Genomic DNA, 23,391 nt, shown 5'->3' with positions numbered 1-23,391 from the left:
TGCCCATCCGAAGGCCTACCGTGCAGCAGCCGCTAAAAGACGGCCTCCGCAGAGTTTGTGGATCGCCACCGGCCTTGTCGACAAGGTCAAACCGGCCTTGTGAATCGCCGCCGGCCTTGTCGGCCAAGGTGGCTCATCACAGCGTGGGCCGCGGTGGTTCATCTCCGCCGCGCGAGTGGATCGGACAGGGAGGCGGTTTGGCTGTGATCTGCATATCATCTAAATATGGCTCAAAACGCTAGGGCAATATTTTTTTCACTTCACTCGGTTGTGAGATGTTCTCTTCTTCGAAAAGAGCTTCCGTGTCAGAACGGGCGTGTTCGTCTCCCATAGTAGGTGGCAAAGCGTGCTTTCAGTGGTGAATGTCCCATTGTGACATCACGGACAGGAGATGCAGCCAATATGGCGACCGCTTGGACGTCGAATGAGATCACACCCTCTCCGCTCATATTTATTTTTCCGTTTCGACATTTAAGTGTATAATGTTATGTATTTTTCATGACAATATCTATTTTAGAATGTTTCTAGGGATGACACTTGGGCTTTAAGCTTCTTATCTATGTTAACCGATAACTAAATTATTCCAACAATTGGAACTAAAATCTCGGCAGTACGTAATCAAAACAGGCCTCTCGAAGCTGTCCTTCTTTTCAAACGTATGAAAATATATATATATATATATATATATTTTTTTTTTTTCCCACAATCTTATCTACATCGTCATCAGCCAGTGTTTAGTATTGTGGTATCGCTCCATCTGCGCCGGGCTTAAGAGAGTTTGCAGAGGCAGAAAGGGGGCTCAGCACTGTAGCTGATCTGCGCTGATTAAAAGCAGGGGCCACGCTAATGTTTGGATGGGCCATTTAATACTAATGAGGGAAAATAAATAGCGCCGTGGCCGTCGGCATGCCGAGATCTCCGTCGATTCGCGCACATCAGAGCAAAACGCTGATTAAGAAGAGTGATGTCACCACGCACCGAGCCTTTAAATGCAACCACATGAGCTGTCTCGCGATGTGCTTTGATAATAAAAATAAAATAAATCAATTTTCTCATTACCATAATGATAACTCTTACCCGCTTATTAGCTGGGGGAAGAAATGGAAGGCATGTTGTGAATTTAAACGCCGACTTTCTAGGATTCATACTTTTGGTTTCCATTTGAAGTTTTTATTTTCTTGCCTATCTACATTTGACTTTGGAGTCATTGTTTTAAATCTTGTACTTTGTCACAAAAGTGAATAATTACTGTACTTTTTCTTTTAAACCAAACAATTATGTATAAAACTTCTAACGTATCAAAGTACTAATTAGCATCTAACAAACTGATGTAATTATATGTAACCCGACTTAACGTTAACTTAAATAATTGTGATATTATATGCTTTTCTTTGGGGGGGGGTATGTTTTTGCAGGTTGTGTTCATATTTCCCATTTGATTATTTTTAATTTGATTATGGGGGTGTATAATAATACACTGTGACATAACACAAATACCGCACCTGATTATAAGCCTCACCCAGTATGTTTGTAAAGGAAATACCATTTGCTACATACATATGCCGCATCTGTGTAAAAGCCGCAAGTGCCCACAGTGTAACCCACGTTGAAAGGAAAAAAGACAGTACACAGAAATAGTTTTCAAAGTTTTAATACCTTTGCTTAGCTTAACATAGCAACAACACGGTAGGATGAACTGGGCTGTTTAAATTTAAAAAAAAAAAAAAAAAAGCATACTTAAATCACTGAGACGCGGCAGTAACACAGCCGCAACAGGCGAGCGCAGCGCTCGGAGGGCCGGTTTAAAAAAAAAAAAAAAAAACGTACCGGTAAAAGTCACTTCCTCGGCACATATATTTCACCAGTGTCACTCTTACCTTTTCCGCTCGAGTACATGTGTGAAAAAAGTCGCTGCTTATAGGCCGGAAATTACGCTACACGTGCGTTGTCTTGAAAACAAATAGTTTAATTTTATTAATATATCATCACTTGGTGTCACTTCAATTCTGGCATCTTTACCTTCAAAATCTAAGCAAGTCCCAAGCTCACCAAGTGGTGTCAAGTCATTATTTGGCTTAATTAAGCCCTAAATCGAGTCATGCAATATTTCTGGATGGTAAAATTCCCCTGACTTGCCCCTCTTTCGGTGGGACTAGGGGCCCCGCCCTGGGTGCCGCGGTATGGGCGATGCCCCCCCCCCCCCCCCCCCCCACAACAGGATCGTCCTCGGGACGGGCGCGCTGGTTCGTCTCTCCTTGTGGGCGTTTGCGGCCGAGCCCGCCTTTCCCTAGCGTGCCGGCACCGCCGCTCTGTACACCAATTGACTAACATGCATGTGAGCTGCTGTTTATTCACTAATGAATTTCCATAGACACGCTTGTAGGATTTAATTACACTACTAACAATGACACAGCTTGTATTAAGATGTCAACTTGCCGTACTACTATAAAAGTACTCCAGTGCACACAGTAGCCTTGCTCATTACCCCAGTACTGTCCTACTCTGACAGCATAAAAGGTATACACTACACATCCAAAATTCTGCAGGACCGTGCAGCTGAACAGGACAGGAATGGGGGGTGGGGGGGAGAAGACAGCTTTTCTAGATTGACATACCAAATTTTCCGCACTATAAGGCTCGCCTTTTAAATTTTAATTTTCTCAAAAGCTGACTGTGCGCTTTATAATCCAGTGCACCTTATATATGGATCAATACTGAGCTTTTAGTGGAGCTCCATCTAATGTATGCATAACGTAACCCCAGCCTCTACTGTAGTGTCTATTCTATGCGCCTTATATATATATATGGAAAAAAAAAAGTTTTAAAATAGCTTTATAGTGCGGAAAATTCGGGATCTCAAATCATCTTTCCCCATTGAAATGAATGGAAATTCCATGAATCTGTTCCAGCCTCCCCCAAAATACTACAAAAGTTCTATTCTATGCTAAAGTTTTAGAATATGCCATTTGTCGAAAGTGTGCCTTATAGTGCGGAAAATGCGGTACTTGAACCGGCAATTCTGGAGCTGAAGAAGCCGCCTACCGACGCACCGCCACGGGGCTGTGAAGCGGTTGCTTAGTAGTCGCTCCAATGTCGAGGTCACCGTTTCTCAGGATTTTGTGTGAACCGACTTTCTTTCTAGGACTGTTCGTTGGTCTGAAATGTTGTGTTTGGAGGAAATCCTTCTGAGTTTCTCTGAAAAACCTTCCAGGCAGGAAGGGGACCAACATATTTTGCCTTCTGTTACTTTCTTCAGGTCCGGGTTTAGTGTCTCTTCTTACTGCTGGGTTTTACAAACGACGGTGATTTCACTAACCACATGGGCATCAATAACAGCAGCCTATTGCTGACCACCTCCAGGGCGGACACCCACCGAGGCGTACGTAGGGAAGTGCCACACCTCAAATTTAGAACCGAAGAGGCCTTTAGGATTAAAGATGAAACCTCTTCGACAAAAGAAGACCAGTCCAGGTCCTTGATTCCGAACCTTTGCGGATTACCATGACCCGGTTGACTGAGAATCTAGAGAGACGGATGGGAAAATTTGACCAGGCAAGACCAGTTTCAAGAATCCTCAATCGATTTTTTTTTTTGATGACTTCAGTCTGACACGAGTCCCGCTTACTTCTGCCGTGCTGATGTAATCAGTTACTCTCTCTCCGTGTTTAGCTTGGGTGCAAAGCCCAGTCGATTTGAATGGCGACTGCCCCCCCCCCCTCCCACGGCAGCAAACTGCCACTTTAGGCCGAGTCAACGATTTGAGCGCGCCATCGTTTGCTTTGATGTGAATCCAAGCGCTTTGGCTACGGATGATCGCGGGCACCGCCAGCCCGTCTTAACGGATTCCAGCACCCCCCTCCCCCCCCCCCCCTCCGTCTTCCTTTCACAATGTGACTTTTTTACTATCGCGAGTCCGCATTCAGTTGTCGGCGTTGAGTTATCGCGGCGTCCGTCGCTCCTCCGAGATCTAATGGGCAATTATCGGCCAAGGAGAAGTTAATGGTTGTCCCGTTTCACAAAGTCCTCTTCCCCCGTTATTTATGTCGTTAAATGCCATTGTGTGGAAACGTGGCAGACTCGTGTTAACCGCTCGCCTTGTTGAAATTTTTTTTTTTTTTTTTGTCCGATGGAATTCCACACCCATTGTAAGCCCCGGGCTGACCACAAGTCTTAATTTGCGTGCGTGTAAATTCTCTCGGCGTGCGTGTACGTTTTTTATACAACGGCATTAAGTCCAGCGTGAATAGACCAGTGTAAGCCGTGTTCATAAATGCAGAGAGACACGTATGTAGCGATGGACAAATACCCACACCCGTGCACGCACGCAAACCCACATAAACAGACACCCCGCCTCCCGCACACCGCACACACACACACGGCCGCCACAGACACTTACACAAGCAGAGCCCGAAGACTTGCCACCGCATACAGACACCCCTGTGCGCACACAAGCGCATACATATTGCATATGCAGCCCCTGTAGATCCCCACCCGCACACGCTGACACACAAGCAGAGGCCCACCGCCATCGACACCCCCAGACGCAGACTCCGTGACATCATGGCATAGATGACAGCACGTCTTCCAGACCCATTAGTCTGATTGTAGGTGGCTCCGCCATGGTGAGTTATGGCTGAATATCCATCTCTCGCTGCTCTGTTGATTTATGGGACATATTTTGGTCCTTTTGCCCCCACCGCCATCCCCACCCCCCGACACCACAAACACGGTAAGGGGAATCCTGTACAAATAATGACATTGAAACACTGCAGACAGACAGCGAGGCCATCGGACCTGTCACGTTGCGAATTACAATTTTTTTTATCGATTTAAAATAAAATAAATTCATCCGCTTCGGCCACTCACTTCCTGGAATCGAGCGCTCACACGATGCATCCCATACGCACACTTTTGCTTCCTTGTTGAGTCAGCATCACTTTGTGTTCATCGGAACAATTTTGATAGATTTTTTTTTTTTTTGGTGCTTATTTATCCATTCATCCATTTTCTTTGCCGCTTATCCTCGTGAGGGTCACAGGGAGTGCTGGAGCCTATCCTAGCTGTCATCAGGCAGGAGGCGGGGTACGCCCTGAACTGGTCGCCAGCCAGTTTTTGGGATGTGGGAAGAAAAAACAGACAAAAAACAAAACGCAGGCACATGCAAACGCCACACAGGCGGGTCCGGGATTGAACCCGGGACCTCAGAACTGTGAGGCCCACGCTTTATACCAGCTTAGCCCACCGTTCCGCCTGATCTTATTTATGGATTGTTCAATTTGGCGCCACGCAAAGATACTATAGAATTGGAGAAATCAATTGTGCCAAAAGTAAGAAAAATGGCCAAATTCCATTCCACTGGACGGGACCGTGGAAGAAAAAAGCCGAGCAAATATTTAATATAATATTCTATAATGTGCTCGAACGTGTCGCCCACCGCTCGTTTCACGCATCAGAAGCGTCCCGAAGTTTTAAAGAGTTGCTATTAACGCGAGGCCCCCCGGCGAAAAAATGGACGGCGCGAAATAGAAAGAGTTCACTGTCTCGCCCCCAACGCCGTCCCCGCGTTTGTTTGAGTTGTACGTTTACGACGTATACTACAGTTTGCATTCCATAAAACAAATTATTTGACCTCTCCTGCTTATGAAACCCTTGTATAAACTCTAAAACACCTTGTTGTTATTTTTGGACCATTTTAGCCTGGCAGTGCCGATTTTCAGACGCTTTATTCATCCCTAAGGAGACATTATGGCTGCGTAGAACCCGACTTTTGGGAGCGCGCAAACACACACACACACATTCATAATAGAACAGTGGGTGCCCGCTGAGCAAATGGGGGCTTAGGTGCTTGGCTCAAGGGCACTTGAGACGCTCAGGGATGGATGTTGTTTTTGTCACCTTACCTAAAAAATCTGAGCGTAATTTTGCCCACGGGTGCACACTCTTAGTCTATTTTTGTCCTTTACAACACTTTGCTCAGTCATGTGACTCTCGTTTATTTCCATTTAAATTGTCTCTATAAATATCGTCAGTCTTCACGCTCTGGCTCTTGTGTGTATTTTCTTTCCAAATTATGTCATCCTGTGAGGTTTATTTTTTTTTAGTTTTTTTTTTTTGACTGAAAGATACAAATCCACACACTTTGTCTGATCAAAACTTCTAATTAAAGTAGTACAGTAGTGCTGCGGTTCTCGACCACAATCCATTCCAGAAGGCCGGTCGAGAAGTGAAATGTTCGAAATCCGAAGCGCGTTTTCCCATTATAATGAATAGAAAAAGAAATAATGCGTTCCAAACCTAAAAAATAGTTTTTAAAGCGTTCTTTTAGCTTTTCCTGATAATAAACTGCACATTAGAAATACATGTATAGTTTAAATACTTTATATAATTAAATCATTTAAGACACATATTTATTTTTTTGCTTAAATTGTTTGCTTTAGTAGTAGAGTACACTAGACTGGGAGTGCCTTGCCGTATCATTAACTCTACCTCTAGTTGCACGTTAAATTTTTTGTAGATGTTACTTTTTGTGCAAATAAAAAAAATTTTTGTTTTTCCCCCCTCATTATTGCTTGTTTAAAGTTATTCTACACTTTTGTTAATTAAAAAAAAAGGTCTACAAGGCTGGGGGCCGAGTCGCTACAGATACGGCAATGCACTCCCAGCCAACCGTACTCTACTACTAAAGCATACATTTTAGGCAAAAAATAAATATATTTCTTAAATGATTTAATTACATAAAGTATTTAAACTATGCAGTTTAACATCAGGAAAAGCTAAAAAAAAAAAAAAAAAAACATTCTTTAGGCTTGGAACGCATTATTTCATTTTCCATTCATAGTAATGGGAAAACGTGCTTCGGTTTTCGAACGTTTCACTTTTCAACCAGCTGTCTGGAGCTGATTGTGGTCGAGAACAGAGGCAGCGCTGTACTTTTTTGTTTTTTATTTAATTAGTAGGAAACATGCAGGTTATTTTTGTCTGTTTCCAACATTACCCCAAAGCCTTCCCGAGGAGCCCATTGGGATTTTTTTCACAATACTTGCATCGATCTGTGTGTGTTTGTCCGCGCGTTCAAACGCCATTGCTGCGAGTGTAATAGCGCGTAAGCTTGTTAAAATGGCAACCTGCGCTCGATACTCGTTACTGTCGGGGAAAGCGAAGCATGGGTTTGCGTCAGGGAACCCGGGAGCGTTAAAGAATTAAAAGCGTCTCCTGCGTCCTTTTTCGCAGCAGCGACGGCTTGTTTGACATTTTCGCCAGCTATGACTAATGATCCCCCAGCGCTCAATCAACAGACAATAATGTCGCTTCGTTCTTTTCTTTTTCTGTACGCGTGTGCCCAAGCGCCAGACGCCGTGATTCATCCGCGTACCACGCCGGCCCCGTGCGGGTGTACCGTCACTCACACTGTACTTATATAGAAACACGCTCGAGCGACCAAAAAGGTCACCAGACGTGAATGAAGCGAAATGTACATTTGATTCCTAATTGATTTATGTTGACGCTTGACAGGACTAAAAGCCTGAGCAGGGGCGCTCGTAGACCTGCAATCCATCAACCGCGTAATTCCGTGTTTTTAGTGTATTAAAGCTCGGATGTACAATGGGTTGGAAGATGTCAGAAATAAATTCCTTGGGATCAACTCGATACGAGGACAATTTAGATAGCAGACATCCAGTCTTTGTGTCCGTTTCCTTCAGCGTTCACCGCTCTATCAATCAGAATGTTACGTAATACTTTTTGGGTTTTTTTTTTTTTTAGAATTTATAGGCACCCCCCTTCCAAACTTTATGAATCTTGAGCATTCTTTTTTTAAACATTTCCAACAACTCGTAGTCGCCTGCCTTCACTGTAGTACCGTGCTGACCGCACTGAAGTTTCAGTGGAAAAGGTTCAGTGTAAATTTGGCACAAAAAGAGTAGCCAGAACTCCAGTTGTAGTCTTTGTTCCCTTGCCCTCGTGTATTGTTGTGTATTTTGCTGTGTGCTGAATTGGTACTCAGTGTGTGGTAAAGTAGTAATTGTTCGTAACGTCTATGCCAATTTGTTAGCTTGTCTATGGCATTTCACCTGTTAGAATGAAGATAGGAGACTTTTCATTATATGAAATTACATCGTTTGGTTGAATATTTTTGCATGGAAAAATATAACACGTCGTTGTTTTATGTTTGCCTCACCCGGGACCTCACAGATCTGTGAGGTCCCGGGTTCAATTCCTGACTCGCCTCTGTGGAGTTTGCATGTTCTCCCCGTGCCTGCGTGGGTTTCCTCCGGGCACTCCAGTTTCCTCCCACATCCCCAAAAAAACATGCAACATGAATTGGGCACCCTAAATTGCCACAAGGTGTGATTGTGCGTGCGGCTATTGTCTCTCTCCATGTGCCCTGCGGTTGGCTGGCAACCAGTTCAGGGTGTGCCCCGCCTCCTGCCCGTTGACAGCTGGGATGGGCTCCGGCACTCGCCGCGACCCTCGTGAGGATAAGCTGCAAAGAAAATGGATGGATGGATGTTTGAGGTGTCAGTTTTATCGTAAGCTTTAACTGGGTGGTGACAAATAGCCTGAAACATGTTCAACTACAACTACAAAAACATTTTTTTCCCCCATTTTGCTCATTGGCAGATTTTCATTTATTTCAGTTGGATCCCGCGATAAACGAGGGTTCACCGTATTTGTGTTTCGACTCTTAGATGCACCAAAGAACAATTTGGCTCTTGTGCAAGAGACATATGGGGGGGGGGGGGGGATGGTGCAAATACCAACCACCAACCATTATCTGATTGTATTTGTACTGACATGAACGTCACGAGATAAGAAAGCACTTTCGGTGGCGCGGCGCCACAATAGCTAATTAGCTAATGTTTTGTTTACTGCTGACTGTGTAAACTGCCCTTCATTAACCATAATGCTGTCAAAAATCCCCCCCCCCTCGTTTAATGAGCAGAAGGTTATATACATGAAAAAAAAATACATTTGCACAACATTGCTTAGTGTTATTGTGGCTAATCCCGAAAGTGGTTTAATGCCACCATTTTCATAAGCAACAGCTAGTTAAAAGGGCTCCACTGGACGTGCATCCTCAAATCTTCGCAACTTCTCCATCACTCTCGAATCCACCCCCCACCCGTACCCCCCCCCCCCAACTCCGCCATTCCATCATTTTCTTCCAGCTATTGTCTATAATGAGCATTTACTACCCACCTCCCTTCACCTATTCTCTCACTCCGCTCCCCCCCACCTCCTCTCACTCTTGTCCTCCCCCTGTTTTCAGTGTGTGCAGAATTGGTAGAAGCTTATTGCCTAGCAACCACAATTAAAGTACAACAAGTCAGTGGCGGTCGCAGCCGTCATCGAGGCGAGCTTTGCGGAACCTTCCGTGCGAGCGGAAAGAGGGGGGAAAAAATGCGACCAGTCGGCTCGGGCTGAAGTTGAGCAGGTGAACGGCAATTAGAGCCGCCGACCGGAGCGGCGTTGAGACCTCTTTAGGGGCCAAAAAAAAAAAAAAATCAGAAAGGGAAAAGGCGGAGAGAGTTGGACTCAACAGGTATGTATTCACGCATCAATTAATGTGGGGGTAAACTAAAGGTATTGGCTTAACGGCTTTTGCTCACGACTGCTTAAGGATTTGGCGTTTGCTTCCGCGGCAGAATGCGCATAAGCGGCTGATACTTTTGATGCGTTTGGCAGGATTTTGGCGTGCTGTCACTCTGGTGTCACCGTTGCGCGGGAATGCAAAGCGTTCGCCGCCTGCCGTGTGCGGACCAACTAACCGCTGTGATTGCGTTCACGCGAATTTATGTACGCCGCGTGTCTTCAGTTAATTGATTTTGTAATCTCTGCATGTCTAATTGAAATGGCGCATTAACGTAAGTGATTAGAGTGTCTTTTAAGGTGGCAGGTGCCTTATCATCTTCTTTTGTTGTTTGTGAAGTGTCAAGTATCCACTTTTACGGTGTACAGCATGTACAGATAAGAGATGTAGCCTCCCCTTTTCTGATTGATTTATTTTTAGCCGTGCAGCCTACGCTCTAAGCAACTGTTCTTCAATGGACCTTTCAGACCCTGTCCATCACTCGTGCAATAATAACCAATCAGATAGAGGGATTGTCTCAACCCCTGGCTTGACACGTCCCTCTCGCCGTGTTGTCCCCACAAGCGATGCTGGTTGTCAGTAGCGTGCGCTTGGAAAAGTTCATGTTGCGAAGAAAATGGTCCTCAGATGCGCTTGGGGAAGACCGAGCACTGGGTTCCGTTACGAGCCGAGTCAAATGAATCCACCCACTCACTTATAAAGACTACAAAGATATTACTTGTGATCTTTCCAAGTAAAAAGTACTCGCCCTGCTTTACATGCGCAGTACGATTCCACTATTTTTGCATTGATCGCCAACATTTCGCTGTAACTCTGCCATTCCCTCCTGCTCCGTCCAAAATCTTAATTCCGTGTACATATCCTTGCGTGAAATAGTTGAGACCCCTCTGTAGAACTTTCTTGGACGAGTCTTGACGCATTTGGCAAAAAACATACCCCAGTGTTATCTGGAATACACGATAGAGAATCGACTTCAAACATGTTCTGTTCAGTCGCCATTTTGGAAGCTTGTGGGACGTAGATGAGAGGGCGGAGCTTGAGGTCGCCATCGGAAAGGTCCATTAGGGATCCCACAAGTGCACACCAACAATCTGTGTTCTTTCATCATTTATCTTGTTCTTCAGCTGGGCAAATCTCGTCCATCGGTCCTTTTCAGAAGCCTTTTAATGCTGACGTTCCAATTAGAGGTCATTTGATCATGCATTCACTAAGTGCACTTCAAGCAGCCCTGCAATCTAAATGTAAATACAGTCGAAACCATCTTGGCGGTACACGTTGAGCTGCCGCCATTCTGTTGGACATCTCATTTGCCCGTCTGCTGCATTTGATGTTTTTTTTTTCCACCATCGCAGAGATAGCGGAGAGGTCAAAAGCAAATAGTACCCTGCCTGTGTGCAATTTTTTTTTTTTTTTCCCCAGCGGCACGTGCCGCGTATATAAATCACCATGTTATCATTTCATAGCCATAAGTCAAGGTTTGTTTGTATTGTTTTTTTTTTTTTTCCAGTTCCTTCAGAGGAGTGTATACCGTATATTTGTTACCGTTTTAAGATGGGGAAAAAAATGCCTTGCGTTAATCCAGGCAGAAACGAATCCTCCTGCCTTTTGACGGAAGGACAAGCACCTGCCCTCATCCCTTCTGGAAGAGTGCCACAATCTGTGGGCACAGCGGGGTAGCTGGAAGCTGGAAGGTCAACCGCTCCGTATGACATATCCTGTCTCCCGCCGGGGAGGCCCACATCCATATGCAGACGTATGCTTCGCACGTAAACCTAGGAGTCAAGTACAAAATGTCACGAGCGGCGTTTGGGGGGGGGGGGGGGGGTGAGGAAGTCGCTCGCCGATCTAAACGCTGTTTTGCTAATCTCGTTAAAAGCGCAGAGCGCCCCGCTGATTGGTTAGTTTGATCCTTTAACGATGGCGCGGCGTTGAAATGTAAAAGTTTGGTTGTGTATTTGCTCTTTTGGAAAAGGGATTATACTGGTTAAATGACAGAAGATAAAGAAAAATGCGGTTGTCCATTTAGTTCCATTTTTTTCCAAAGTCGTCACACTGTTTATTTGCTACATAATATTGCTGTCGTCTGTCTCCGTACTTAATAGACACAGTGGCTCACTATTGCTCTGCGATCTGTTCGTGTCCATCTTTTTGTTTTTCCATTTCCGCGGGCTCCTCGGCGCACACTTTGAAGCCGGCAATTCCAAACCAGGACTTTAAATTGGACGGCGACTTTAAATTGGATCGGCAATTTGCCGCAGGAATTAAGTCGGGCTATTTTTCTACCTCGGACGACGAAGTTGAAGACGTCATTTTAAGTGGAACACGTAAGAGGGAGCAAATGACTCTCACAATTCTTGGCCTCTTCCTTTAATTGCTGGTGCATTTTAGAGCTCATTTAAAGGTTCTGCTATTTGATTTTGTGGATATAACCTAACGGGGAACTTCTGCTTGGGGTCGATAATACTGAGCAATGGTGAGTGTGGTCAAAACAGCCAAGCTAGCAAAAAAACTGCAAAAACAAAACACATCTGCTGTTTCCTGTCAAAACAATTAGTTATTTAGACTTCACACGAGACTTTAGACTTGAAAACTCTCCCTTTTTCATGTATCATCTCTATCGGGCGGAAACCCTGTATGTCCATGTATGGTCCAATTTTTTTTTTTACATAAATCAATATTTAATCAGAGGGACGGAGGAGGAAGAGTGAAGCTCCAGGGAGAAGAGATGGCGAGGGTGGACGACTTCAACAACACAGAGCAATGCTGAGTGTGGTAAGGAAGTGAAGAAACGGGTCCAAGCGGGGTGGAACATTTGGCGGAAGGTGTCTGGTGTTCTATGTGATAGACGAGTCTCTGCTAGGATGAAGGGCAAAGTTTACAAAACAGTGGTGAGGCCGCCCATGATGTACGGATTAGAGATGGTGGTGGTACTGAAGAAAGAACAGGAAGTAGAACTGGAGGTCGCAGAAATGAAGATGTTGAGGTTCTCGCTCGGAGTGATCAGGTTGGACAGGATTAGAAATGACCTCATTAGAGGGACAGCCAAAGTTGGATGTTTTGGAGACAAGGTTCGAGAGAGCAGACTTCGATGGTTTGGACATGTCCAGAGGCGAGAGAGGGAGTATGTTGGTAGAAGGGTGCTGAGGATGGAGCTGCCAGGCAAAAGAGCGAGAGGAAGACCAAAGAAATGGTGGATAGATGTGGCGAGGGAGGACATGAGGACTATGGGAGATGGGCTTGAATGGAAAAAGATGACACGCTGTGGCGACCCCTAACGGGACAAGCCGAAACCAAAAGAAGAAGACGCCTGTTAAAAATGCAGCTGCTACTGCTTCTTTTAAAGCAAATAAACACAGCGGTCACTAAAATAATTTACAATCGACAAGCCTGGGATTTCCCAAACGAGGAGGAGGAAGGAGCGCATCCTTTGGCGAGATGAGACAAAACTGATACAACGAGAGCTGCAAAAATGAAACGTACCAAAAAAAAAAAAACCCAGAACATTTCACCTATTGTGTAAGCCTCTTTGCTGTTCTGGGGCGACTTTGCTACACCGGGCACAGTGTGTTCTGAATCCCTGCAGGGTGCAATAAAATCTGGAGACTATCACGGCAATCTCATGAAAAACATGTGCTACCTAGTGTCAGAAACTTGGTCTCAGGTGGAGGTCATGTTGCTCCGGCCTGATAAGAATGACGAAGAACAAAACAAGGGACAATTGTGAAACGGCCTTCGCTGATCTAGATATTGTTGGAACAGCTGTTGTAGGAGTTGAAACATCCCCTCTGGAGACGGCGGGATTCAAACGTGAGAGACACGTGGGCCAAAATGTGGAACACGGAACAAAATCCCTTGAAGCACGTAACCTCGAACAGAACCCAGAAGCTCTGTGGGGCGACAGTCTGTCTGAGAGACTGAGCGGAGAACGAGAGGGTAGGCTGGATCGAGGGATTGAGCAGCCGGGGGATGAGAGGAGAGAATAAGGGGTACAACTTCGGCTATAACAGAAATTGTCCCGTGATTCTAGAAACGGTCACGATAAAACAGGTCGGCAATGTTTTTGTATAATCGACATCGACAATTGCCAACAAGAGGTAATGAGTCGCTGCTAGCTAATTTGATAGTCTGTGATTGCGGCTGGAATGGCCGCTCAAGTGGTCAACGATAGACACAAACAAAAGGGAAGAAAACAAACGCGTGATGAGCGCATTCGTGCACGAGCAGCCAACCCTGCGCAGATCTGCTGACACCCGCGTCACCCACCGGGCCATTCTCAGCCTTTTAAAGTCACAGATACAACAGTAGAACACGAGGATGGCAACACCCAAAAATCCTTTTTCATTTGATTGATAAGAGGGAGGCGGCACGGTGGGTTCAGCTGGAAAGCGTACTGCACAGTTCTGAGGTCCTGGGTTCAATCCCGGCCCAACCTGTGGGGAGTTTGCATGTTATCCCCGTGCCTGCGTGGGTTCGAGTCACCGATGGTGTAGTGGTACACACCCCTGCCTTTGGTGCGGGCAGCACGGGATCAATTCCCGCTCAGTGTTGGTTTCGATATCTGGCAACCAGTTCAGGGTGTAGTCCGCCTTTCGCCCGAAGCTACCTAGGGTAGGCTCCGGCTTTCCCGCAACCCTTGTGAGGATAAACGGCTTGGATGACGTCATGACAGGGAGGCGGCACGGTGGGCTCAGCTGGAAATCGTTGGCTTCACAGTTATGAGGTCCCGGGTTCAATCCCGACCCCGCCTGTGTGGAGTTTGAATGTTCTCCCCGTGCCTGCGGGGGTTTCCTCCAGGCACTCCGGTTTCCTCCCACATCCCAAAAACATGCAAAATTAATTGGATACTCTAAATTGCCCCTAGGTGTGATTGTGAGTGCGGCTGTTTGTCTCCATGTGCCCTGCGATTTTCTGGCAACCAGGTCAGGGTATACCCCGCCTCCTGCCCGTTGACAGCTGGGATAGGCTCCAGCACTCCCCGCGACCCTTGTGAGGATAAGCGGTAAAAAGAAAATGGATGATTACAGGGATCGTGAGTAGAATGCTCGATTTGAAGAATGTTGGCTCGCTGCAGCTATTTTGTCTTGAATGAAGCACATTTTATAAAGCGGCAATATCGGCGCCATCGCTCAGGGACGCGTCACGGATGGCAGCACCGCGGCATGCTAAAAATCCCAAGCGGCGAAAGAATTTTGCTCCAAGATCGCGCTCAGCCTCGGGCCAAGTTACGTGTGTGTGTGTGTGTGTGTGTCAAGCGCATAGGTGAGCGCGTATTTGCGCAACACTTCAATCTCGTCCATCTCAGCGTGTCTCCCATCTGAGAACTATAAACCTCCACAAGATGGTGACAGCAAGGGGAAAGTATGCGTTTTTCCGCACCTTTTTTTTTTTTTTTTTCGCACGGCGTACGTTTGTGTTAATGTACGCCGGCAAGCCGTCTCCGCTGAAGGAATGCGCTCAAACGCTTGGATTTTTTTGGGACATTAAAAAAAAAAAAAAAAAAAAAAGTAATAATAAAAAAATCTCAACATCTTCAGCACAAAACACGCTCGGGAAAAGTGTCTTAATTTTTCATAGCGGACAGCTTCATGAACCATGTAATTGGTTGTTACATTTTAGCACCATAATAAAAATCCAGAACAGGAGACGTCATGAATTTTCACGAGGGCCGCACCTTTTGCTCTTCGAAACGTGTATTTGGCGGTTGATTAGCGATTTAGCAATGCTCGCATATTCATGCCGTAGACGGTGAATTATGCCTGAATGATAATCGCGTCATTATTATGACCCCTTTTGAGCACTTTTGTCATATATGTTATGTTCAGTGTCCTCTTCTCTCGGATTCTACGCCACAAATTCAGCGATTCAGAGCAGTTGAGAAAATACAACCCAGAACTGCCTGATTCTAATGTTTATTTTGTGCTTATTTACAGAGTCTGGGCTCGGTTGATCGCAAGGAAAATCAACACAAGAAGTGAGTACTGTACTACTTATTTGTCTGTGAGTAATATTTTAGTCATAAGTAAATGGCGAGTGGAAAAGACGAATCAGATCACTGTCGTCGTCGTCGTTGTTGCAATCTGCCATACTTACAAATTTAGATTTTTACTGTCATGTTATGCTGTACAAAAAGATGATCATTTACACGTATCTTCACTCACAAATTCAAAAATCGAATACACTTATTTTCAAAAATCGATAAAATAAAAAAATATATATTAATGTGTGGCATTTGCATGTTCTGCCCGTGCCTGCGTGGGTTTTCTCTGGGCACTCCCACGTCCCAAAAACCATGAAAACATTAATTGGACACACTAAATTGCCCGTAGGTGTGATTGTGAGTACGGCTTTTTGTCTCGACGTGTCCTGCGATTGGCTGGCAACCCGTTCAAGGTGTGCCCCACCTTCTGCCCGTTGACAGCTGGGATAGGCTCCAGCACTCCAGCGACCCTTGTGAGCATAAGCGGCAAATAAAGTGGATGGATGGAATTTCCTACCAGTACTTCAGTCTTTCTGTTCTGCTCGGCTGAGCTCATTAAAAGCATCTTTTTCCATCTTCTTGACAATTACACTTTATTTTTAATTACCATCTTTATTTCTGATGTCAAAATCATTATTTCCACTGCCTGCTGAATGGGAAAGATAGTTGATGACTGAAATAATTACCATTATGAATTGCCATTTTTTTTTTTTTTTTGTGAGTTTTGTTCTGTGCCACTTAAGTTATTGAATTCCCTTTCATGTCAGTACTCATTTTACTGTCTTGTGATGGAACCGCAATGACCATTTCGAAGTGAGATCCATTTTGAAACACCTCCCAGCAACATTGACTACAAGTAACATTAATCATAAATGAATAAGCGAGAAACGGGAAGACAACAAAACCAGCAACAATCACGTTAAAACACCGAAATGAATCGCATCAAGCCAGTAGCTGTAGTTGTACATATAGAAAAAGCCACCATATTAGTGTAAGTCGTTCCCCAGTGGCAAATTCAACTGGAAAGATATTGATATTTCCAGTGTTCACATCGAGGATTAATTACAAACGTGGTAACGGCGGTAGAAAAAGACGCTAGCTCGGCGGGCCCGACGAGTCTGCTGCTGGCTGCCGATCTGAGGGATATATTATTTGTAGATAATTCATGTATTTGTGCTCGCGCTCTTCAACCCAGCTCCAAGTGTGTGTGTGTGTGTGTGTGTGTGTGTGTGTGTGTGTGTGTGTGTGTGGTGTGTGTGTGTGTGTCTATCAGCAGTGTTGCAATGCAATGCGCAACCCAGAGAGTCCAGAAAGTGAGATGACGTGTAACATTTTCCACTTTCATTTTAACACAACACACAAGCATGCACGCACGCACACACGAAACAATTTTTAAAAAATATATAGTTTATTACACCCTCCCGCACTTTAAACACTTTTAAAACACATTTTTAAACACTTCATAAACGTATTTGAGCACACAGTAAAATGGTTTCCATGACTATATGTGCATCGTGCCTGTTGTTTTTTTTTTTCTCATTTTTTTCTACTTGTACTTTTGAGAGGGAGTTCTCACGCAGTAAAAGTACTTCTGATGGTTCGTCCATCCGGTCGGGGGCTAAAACCCACCACCCGTCCAACCCGGTACGGCACGACGCGCAAACTCGACCGCCGCGATCGGCAATGGACCTTTCCGACTGGCGATCTTAAGCTCCGCCCCCCCTTAGCTAGCTTCCAAGCAACAAGCTTCCTAAATGGCAATTGAATAGAACAGGTTTGAAGTAGATTTTCCAGATAATATTGGAATTATGAAAAGAGTAAAGATAACCAGTCAATATCAACCAAAACTTTTGTTTTTCCCAGCAAGAAAATTCTTCTTCCCTTCAGAAATAAGCTGCAAGTTCTGATGAAACGGAAAGGCATTGATAGGCTCCAATTTATCAGTTTGACGCTTGTAAAAAAAGCGCACAATTATTGTCTTCCCGCAAATCCGGCTTCCTCTCGAGGGTTTGACTTTGGAGCTTTGTTCTGCGATTTCATAAATCTTACCGCCCAAGGTTATCTAGGAGCCATGTTTCTGTTCTTCCCAGCGTCGGAGCTCTCTTTCTCGTCACGCTCCATGAAGTTGTAAGCTTGGAAATGTGCGGGATGATGTAATCTCCTCCTGCTCTCAGCGTTAGGAAGGCCATTAGGAGGAACGTGCGGAGACATTCCCCCTCGGATGCGTAAGCCCCAAAATGTCCGCGTGTTTATTGTAAGACACCGGACCGTACGTCACACTTTTGAACTTGGAGAAAGACGAGTCATGTTTTGGGCCAAAATCGCAAGGTAATGTCTTTCCCCGCTGAAATCAAGAAAGATATTTGATGCCAGAACCCAAGCTTTGCCTGTGAGTTAGCTGTTTAAATTGTAACTGGATTCCCCTGAATGTTCTGTTCTGAAGAGTGGCCCTTTGGACCTCACATGAAATGCAAAACACGTACACTCATCCCCACAGTCTGCTGGCTCGACTCTGATTGGAGTCTTGACGCCGTCCTCAATTGTGGCTTGACGGCGTAGTGCTGGGGTGCCCTTGTGCGTTTCTCTTTCGGGCTTCTCGGAGACCAAAAATCGGAATACCAGAGGAAGGTCCACCTCCTCGGGGCCAACCGTTTTTAAAAGGGAGCTGGCTCAGGCGAGAGAGACAGGCGTCAAAATCCACAAGGAGACGCACTTCAACTATGCAGACGTTAAATTACAGCATATTCATTGCAAATTGCGACGAACGTTTAAGTCTGCATCTCACCAGCCAGCCCGCCAGAAGTCCGTAAACACTCCGCGGCAACGCCTGGACACAACGCGATAGTTAAACTCCAGCCTCCGCAAGGTTTTTATCAGCTTTTCTCGGTTGGAGAAGAGGCCAGCTGGAGATTTTTGTGGCAATTCCTCAGTGCAATTTGCTGTTGTTACAGTTTGATGGCATGCGCTGGGGTTTCTTGGGAATATTTGGAGTTTATCTTGGATAATAAGTGTTCATTGTATCGTGCCTCTGTGCTGGTATTACATTATAGACTCCTGCAGCACATTCTGCAGGAGGTCCTCACCGCTGTCATAACTATTATATTACTCCCAGCCATTTTCCTCCAAATTACATCCAGGTTATTATCTCAACCCACCTAAGCATAACGGAGTGGATTGATAAGGTTTCGCCCTCGCACTCTTGAGTGCTGCAACTCTCTAAGCTACCGTTTCTGATAACTCGCCGGCTTCCACGTATTTTTCGGCTTATTTCAAATTGAGTGTGCTGCAGATCCATCACGTGGACTGTATCTATCGTGGTGTTGAGTCAGCCTTATGCCGCACATGAAAGCCAGCGTGGAACTCGCAGGGAACGGTGTCAAAATCCAACCACTACACGGAGCACAACCAAAGACGGAGGGGTGGTAAGTGGGGGGGGGGGGGGGGGCATCGAATTCTTTCCTCATTTATGAGTCCCTGAAAAATTTTGTTTGGTACGAGTCCGTGGAAAATAATGAGAAGGAAATATCAAATGGGGAGACTGTTTAGAATAGGGGTGGCCAAAGGAATGAACGTGTCTGATTGCTGAGGATTTGTGTTTCGAAGCAATTGACGCAGAAAAGAAGAAACCAAAATTTCCAAAGAAACTGAAAACAATTCATGATAGTGTGTGGCCTGATGGGTCAGTCATGGTCTACGTTTGGCCTCCAAATTCCAATCCCTTTCTTGCATTTAAAGATTCCATCTTTCACTCCGTGTAATAGATACCGGTAGGCCAATATATTCACCACATCCCAGAATGCAGAACATACAGTGCTGTTTGGGAGGAGACAATTTCTTCACAATATTTTTTTTCCACTTGTTTATATATTGTAAAATGTTTATAACCTCACATTGATAAAAATGTGTTTTGTGCTAGGGTTGGAACGGATGAAATATATTTCCATGCATTTCTATGACAAGCGTTACCTCGGTTTGCGAACAGTCACAAAAAGGATCAAATTCATGATCCAACGCTCTACTCAAGTTTCAATTTCACCACCGTTAGGGGTTGCACGACGTGAGATTTTGGTTTCTATTGGATATTGATGAGGTGAAAGTGCACGGCGCTGGGAAAGCAAGGTCATGTTTGCAAAACGACGACAACCGAGCGTCAATGGCATAAACATTCTTTAAGGCCCCGTCATACCATGACGTTCTGGTCAGCGTTCTATAGCGTTTAAAATTAAACGTTGATGAACGCTGGTCTCGGTGTGAACTTTTGTGCATGTTCAAACCTTTTTTTCCGGACCGCTGTTCTCCGCTGATTCCCAGCGATCATCGATGTTCACTAGCGTTCACGCAACTCTCTTCGAGCCCTATCCCGGCGACCATGGGCGACTACCAACGTTTCCTCAAACGCTATAGAACGCTGACCAGAACGTCATGGTGTGACGGGGCCCTTAGCTGATAAAATCAGGTCTTTAAAATAAAAGCCAGGTAGTATAACAGCACACTTAAACCGCGAACCACTGAGTCTAGCAACAAAATAGAATTTAACCCCCCACCCCTCCTTTTGGAAATCGGACAATGAATGGATTCCTCGCTCGTTATTTCAAACGTAGGTTAACATTGATGAAAAACGTAACACACGGCACACACTGCCCACTCCCCAGGGTAGACGCTCATTGTGTCGCTTGAAGAACATATCGGCGCGCTTTAATGGTGAGGATTCAATCCAAGGAAGGGCGTCGGGGTGGGAGAAACATTTAGCTTTGGATGGGTACGGCGTGTGGAAAACAAGGCTTTCTTTGAGCCCTTTTAATTAGCAACGTTCATAGCCTGGCCGCTGTCTTTTATGATTGGACGGCTGAAAGGCTTTTCTGTGGGCCTAATGAAACGTATTGAGGGTTACGTTCCTGAATTGAACTTTGTTTTTGTAAGTTTGAGCTCGCGCGCACGCGTGCACGAGCGTCGGTTGCGTTTAACACAGTTCGACTGATGGGCGCCTCCATTCTTTTTGGCGTGTCCCAGCTATATTGGCAATGCAGCTTTGTTTTTCCTCCTTTCCAAACTTGTTGTTTTAGGTCCGCGGCCATTGACCATAATTGCTGAAACGAGGTCAGGTATTTGTCTATCCTTGTAATTTATGACGGTGTCCCTTAAAAAATATGAAATGAGATCGGCGGTTGGGAGAAATCAGGCGGAGGACAAAGTGCGAATAAGTTATATATGTAGAATCTGATTCTTTTCACTGGAATTCATCTTAGGAGCTGTTTAGCCGGTTCCAGGTTTTCGATAGATGAGAATGCCATCCGAAAACAAACACCGAACATTCATTCAGACTTTGGAAGACCTGACAGAACTGAGTTTAATTCATATTCCTTTATATTTAGGAGGACGCCACAATGAGGGTAACGGTGTATAAACGCAACATTAGTTACAACACAGTTCTCTCTGGTGCACTATTTTTCTCTGTTGCCACACGTTCTCAAGGAAAGTAGGTTAGAGAGGATAAAGCCTGGTCAAAGTGCACTGCTGATGCCTTTTGTTTGTTGTGAGTGGGAGCTCGGCGAATGCGTCGGGCCCGATTTAATTGCAGCCTTTGCAAGACGGGGAAAGTGATACCGAACAAGCAAATGCTGTTTCTAGGGGAACCTGTACATTTGCCGATAATTACATAGCCGCTTAGTAGACCACAGACTGAGAAAATTGAGAACAATTCAGAATCCCGTATTTCCAGGTGATACCATCCCTCTCCGGTCCTGTAGGTGGCAGCGTTACAAACTCATACACAGATTCTGGTGAATCGGTGCAATGTCTCCAATATTATTAACCAACGTTGCTTTGCCACTTTGGTAAAGCAACGGATTGGGAAATTCTGATGTAGCTTGCGCCGGATTATCGGCTATATAATAAATCCTCTTCCGCCCATAATCCATGGTTTTGTTTTGTTTTTTTCCTCAACCAAGGGGGCTATAGGTTTCCTTCCCATGCCACTATTTCACATTCAAACGTCATCGAGAAGCGGCCATGACAGTGACTTTCAAACCAATAGAGCAGCAAAGAGTTTCATTTGTGGAGACAAAAGTGACAGCAACATGAGTCACAATAAAGCAGCAACTAAAAGCGAAGTAATTCCCAACAGGTGAATGATAGTATATTGTTATTGATCCACAAATCAACCAATAAATATCCTGGATAAATTACATATGGTATTTAAAGGTCTACTCCAGAGGAAATGTATTTTGTCTATCATACAAATGTAGCTAAAAGTTCATAAAAATATATTTAAAAAATTCTCAACATAACAGAAATGAAGTAAATTAGCGCAAAAGTCAGTCAGCCACGTCACTTAGATTCGGCAAGTGCCGTAACTCCCCGGAATGTGACGTCAAGTCATGACAACATTTAGCCAGAGAGCGATAAAGCTAGCAAAGATGGTGAGGAAGTGTATTGCATGCGGCTGTTCTGCGTCAAACCCCGACGGAGTCAACTTACATGAATGGCCGAAACGTAAACGGTTCGTCAGGTTATGGACCAGGTTTGTGAAGACAAAGCGGGCCCATTGGACTTTCAAATCAAAGTGGACAATAATATGTTCCAAACATTTCACGGAGGACTGCTTCGGTAGCAAGTACGTACGTACGTCTTCAATTGTTTAGGATTGACAAGTATCTACTTCATTTTAAATGTATTTCTAGATATATATGTCAGGTAATATCCCGTATCCATGTGATGTTTAGGAGGTGACGAAATTTGGACACTGTATAAAGTTAGTGTACTGTTGACGCTGAGGTCTTCCTGAAATTTGACTACGGCGGTGTGTGCTCACAAGCGTTAGGTGCATTATTTAAAATCCGGGCTAAATCTTTAAGCGCCGACCGATACTGAAAGGTTTCGATTTTTGTTGTACGCTGACTCAACAATTCGTTCAACAATTGGCATTGAAGTTCGAGTCTTACGTTATGACATTGGATTTTTCAAAGAGTGATGGATGGCGCTATTGTCAACGTGGTAATGGACTTCAAAGTATTGCCTATACCCCCCCCCCCCCACGCACACACCCGCACTATACCTTAAAAGCGATCCATTTCCCAAGTATTCGTACCCATCAGTTTGTATAAATAGGTTTGGGTGGCGGGAGTACCGGACTTGTGTATCCTCCTCCTCCTCCTTTGAGGCGATTGCATCACTACGCACTTCTCGCTTCCAGGACGTTGGCGCGGGACAGCTGCTTGGGCCGGTGCCAGGGTTGAGGCTCCCAGGCAGCCAGTTGCCGGCAGATCCCAACCCCCCCCCGACCCACCTGCCTCACATGTCCCGTTTTCCCCTAAAGCCCTCCAAGGGATTCCCTGGGCCCTCGTTTGCCCCGCGTCCGTGTTTGTAGTGGTGATCCTATAGATTCTGGTGCCATTGAAGCCGTCACCCTACTGTCATGTGTTTGATCCGAATGTTTGTTTGAAGTATTACCGGCGCTTCTTAATACAAACAGTTGGCGGCAATCCAAACATCGAGCCAACTGGAACCCGAGACAAGTATTAATGATAACCGTTGACGAGACAAACTAATCGCTCTTCTTTATAATTTGGTATTTTTTTTTGTGTGTGCGTGTGTGTGTTTGCCGTCAAGGGCCATTAGCGTCAACGGACGGCAGTAGCTGGCACGCACGGCCCACTGCTACTAATTTAATTAAAAAGCCCTTGAAGGAGGAGTCCAGCCTTAATACCACCAATTAGGGGTTCCTTTGCCATCTGATGAAAATCCCACACCTCATTTATGTGAGTCATACTGGAAAATATGCGTCTTTGTCTTTGAGGTCGACCGAGTCTTTGGAGACGCTGGCACA

The 23,391-nt window shown here is 45.1% G+C and overlaps 1 protein-coding gene across 2 annotated transcripts in view; it reads left to right on the top strand.

The window, feature by feature from the left end:
- Positions 1-23,391, top strand: part of LOC133495846 (ankyrin repeat and fibronectin type-III domain-containing protein 1) — a 134,064-nt gene that overhangs the window by 67,937 nt on the left and 42,736 nt on the right. For both annotated transcript variants that reach the window (XM_061810864.1, XM_061810865.1), the window contains exon 5: positions 15,520-15,560. In XM_061810864.1, the coding sequence (XP_061666848.1) occupies positions 15,520-15,560 (41 nt within the window). The remainder of the gene's footprint in view (positions 1-15,519; positions 15,561-23,391) is intronic.

This window comes from Syngnathoides biaculeatus, chromosome 22 (assembly GCF_019802595.1).
Source record: "Syngnathoides biaculeatus isolate LvHL_M chromosome 22, ASM1980259v1, whole genome shotgun sequence".
Classification (NCBI taxonomy): domain Eukaryota; kingdom Metazoa; phylum Chordata; class Actinopteri; order Syngnathiformes; family Syngnathidae; genus Syngnathoides; species Syngnathoides biaculeatus.
This window is presented reverse-complemented; position numbering and strand designations above follow the sequence as displayed.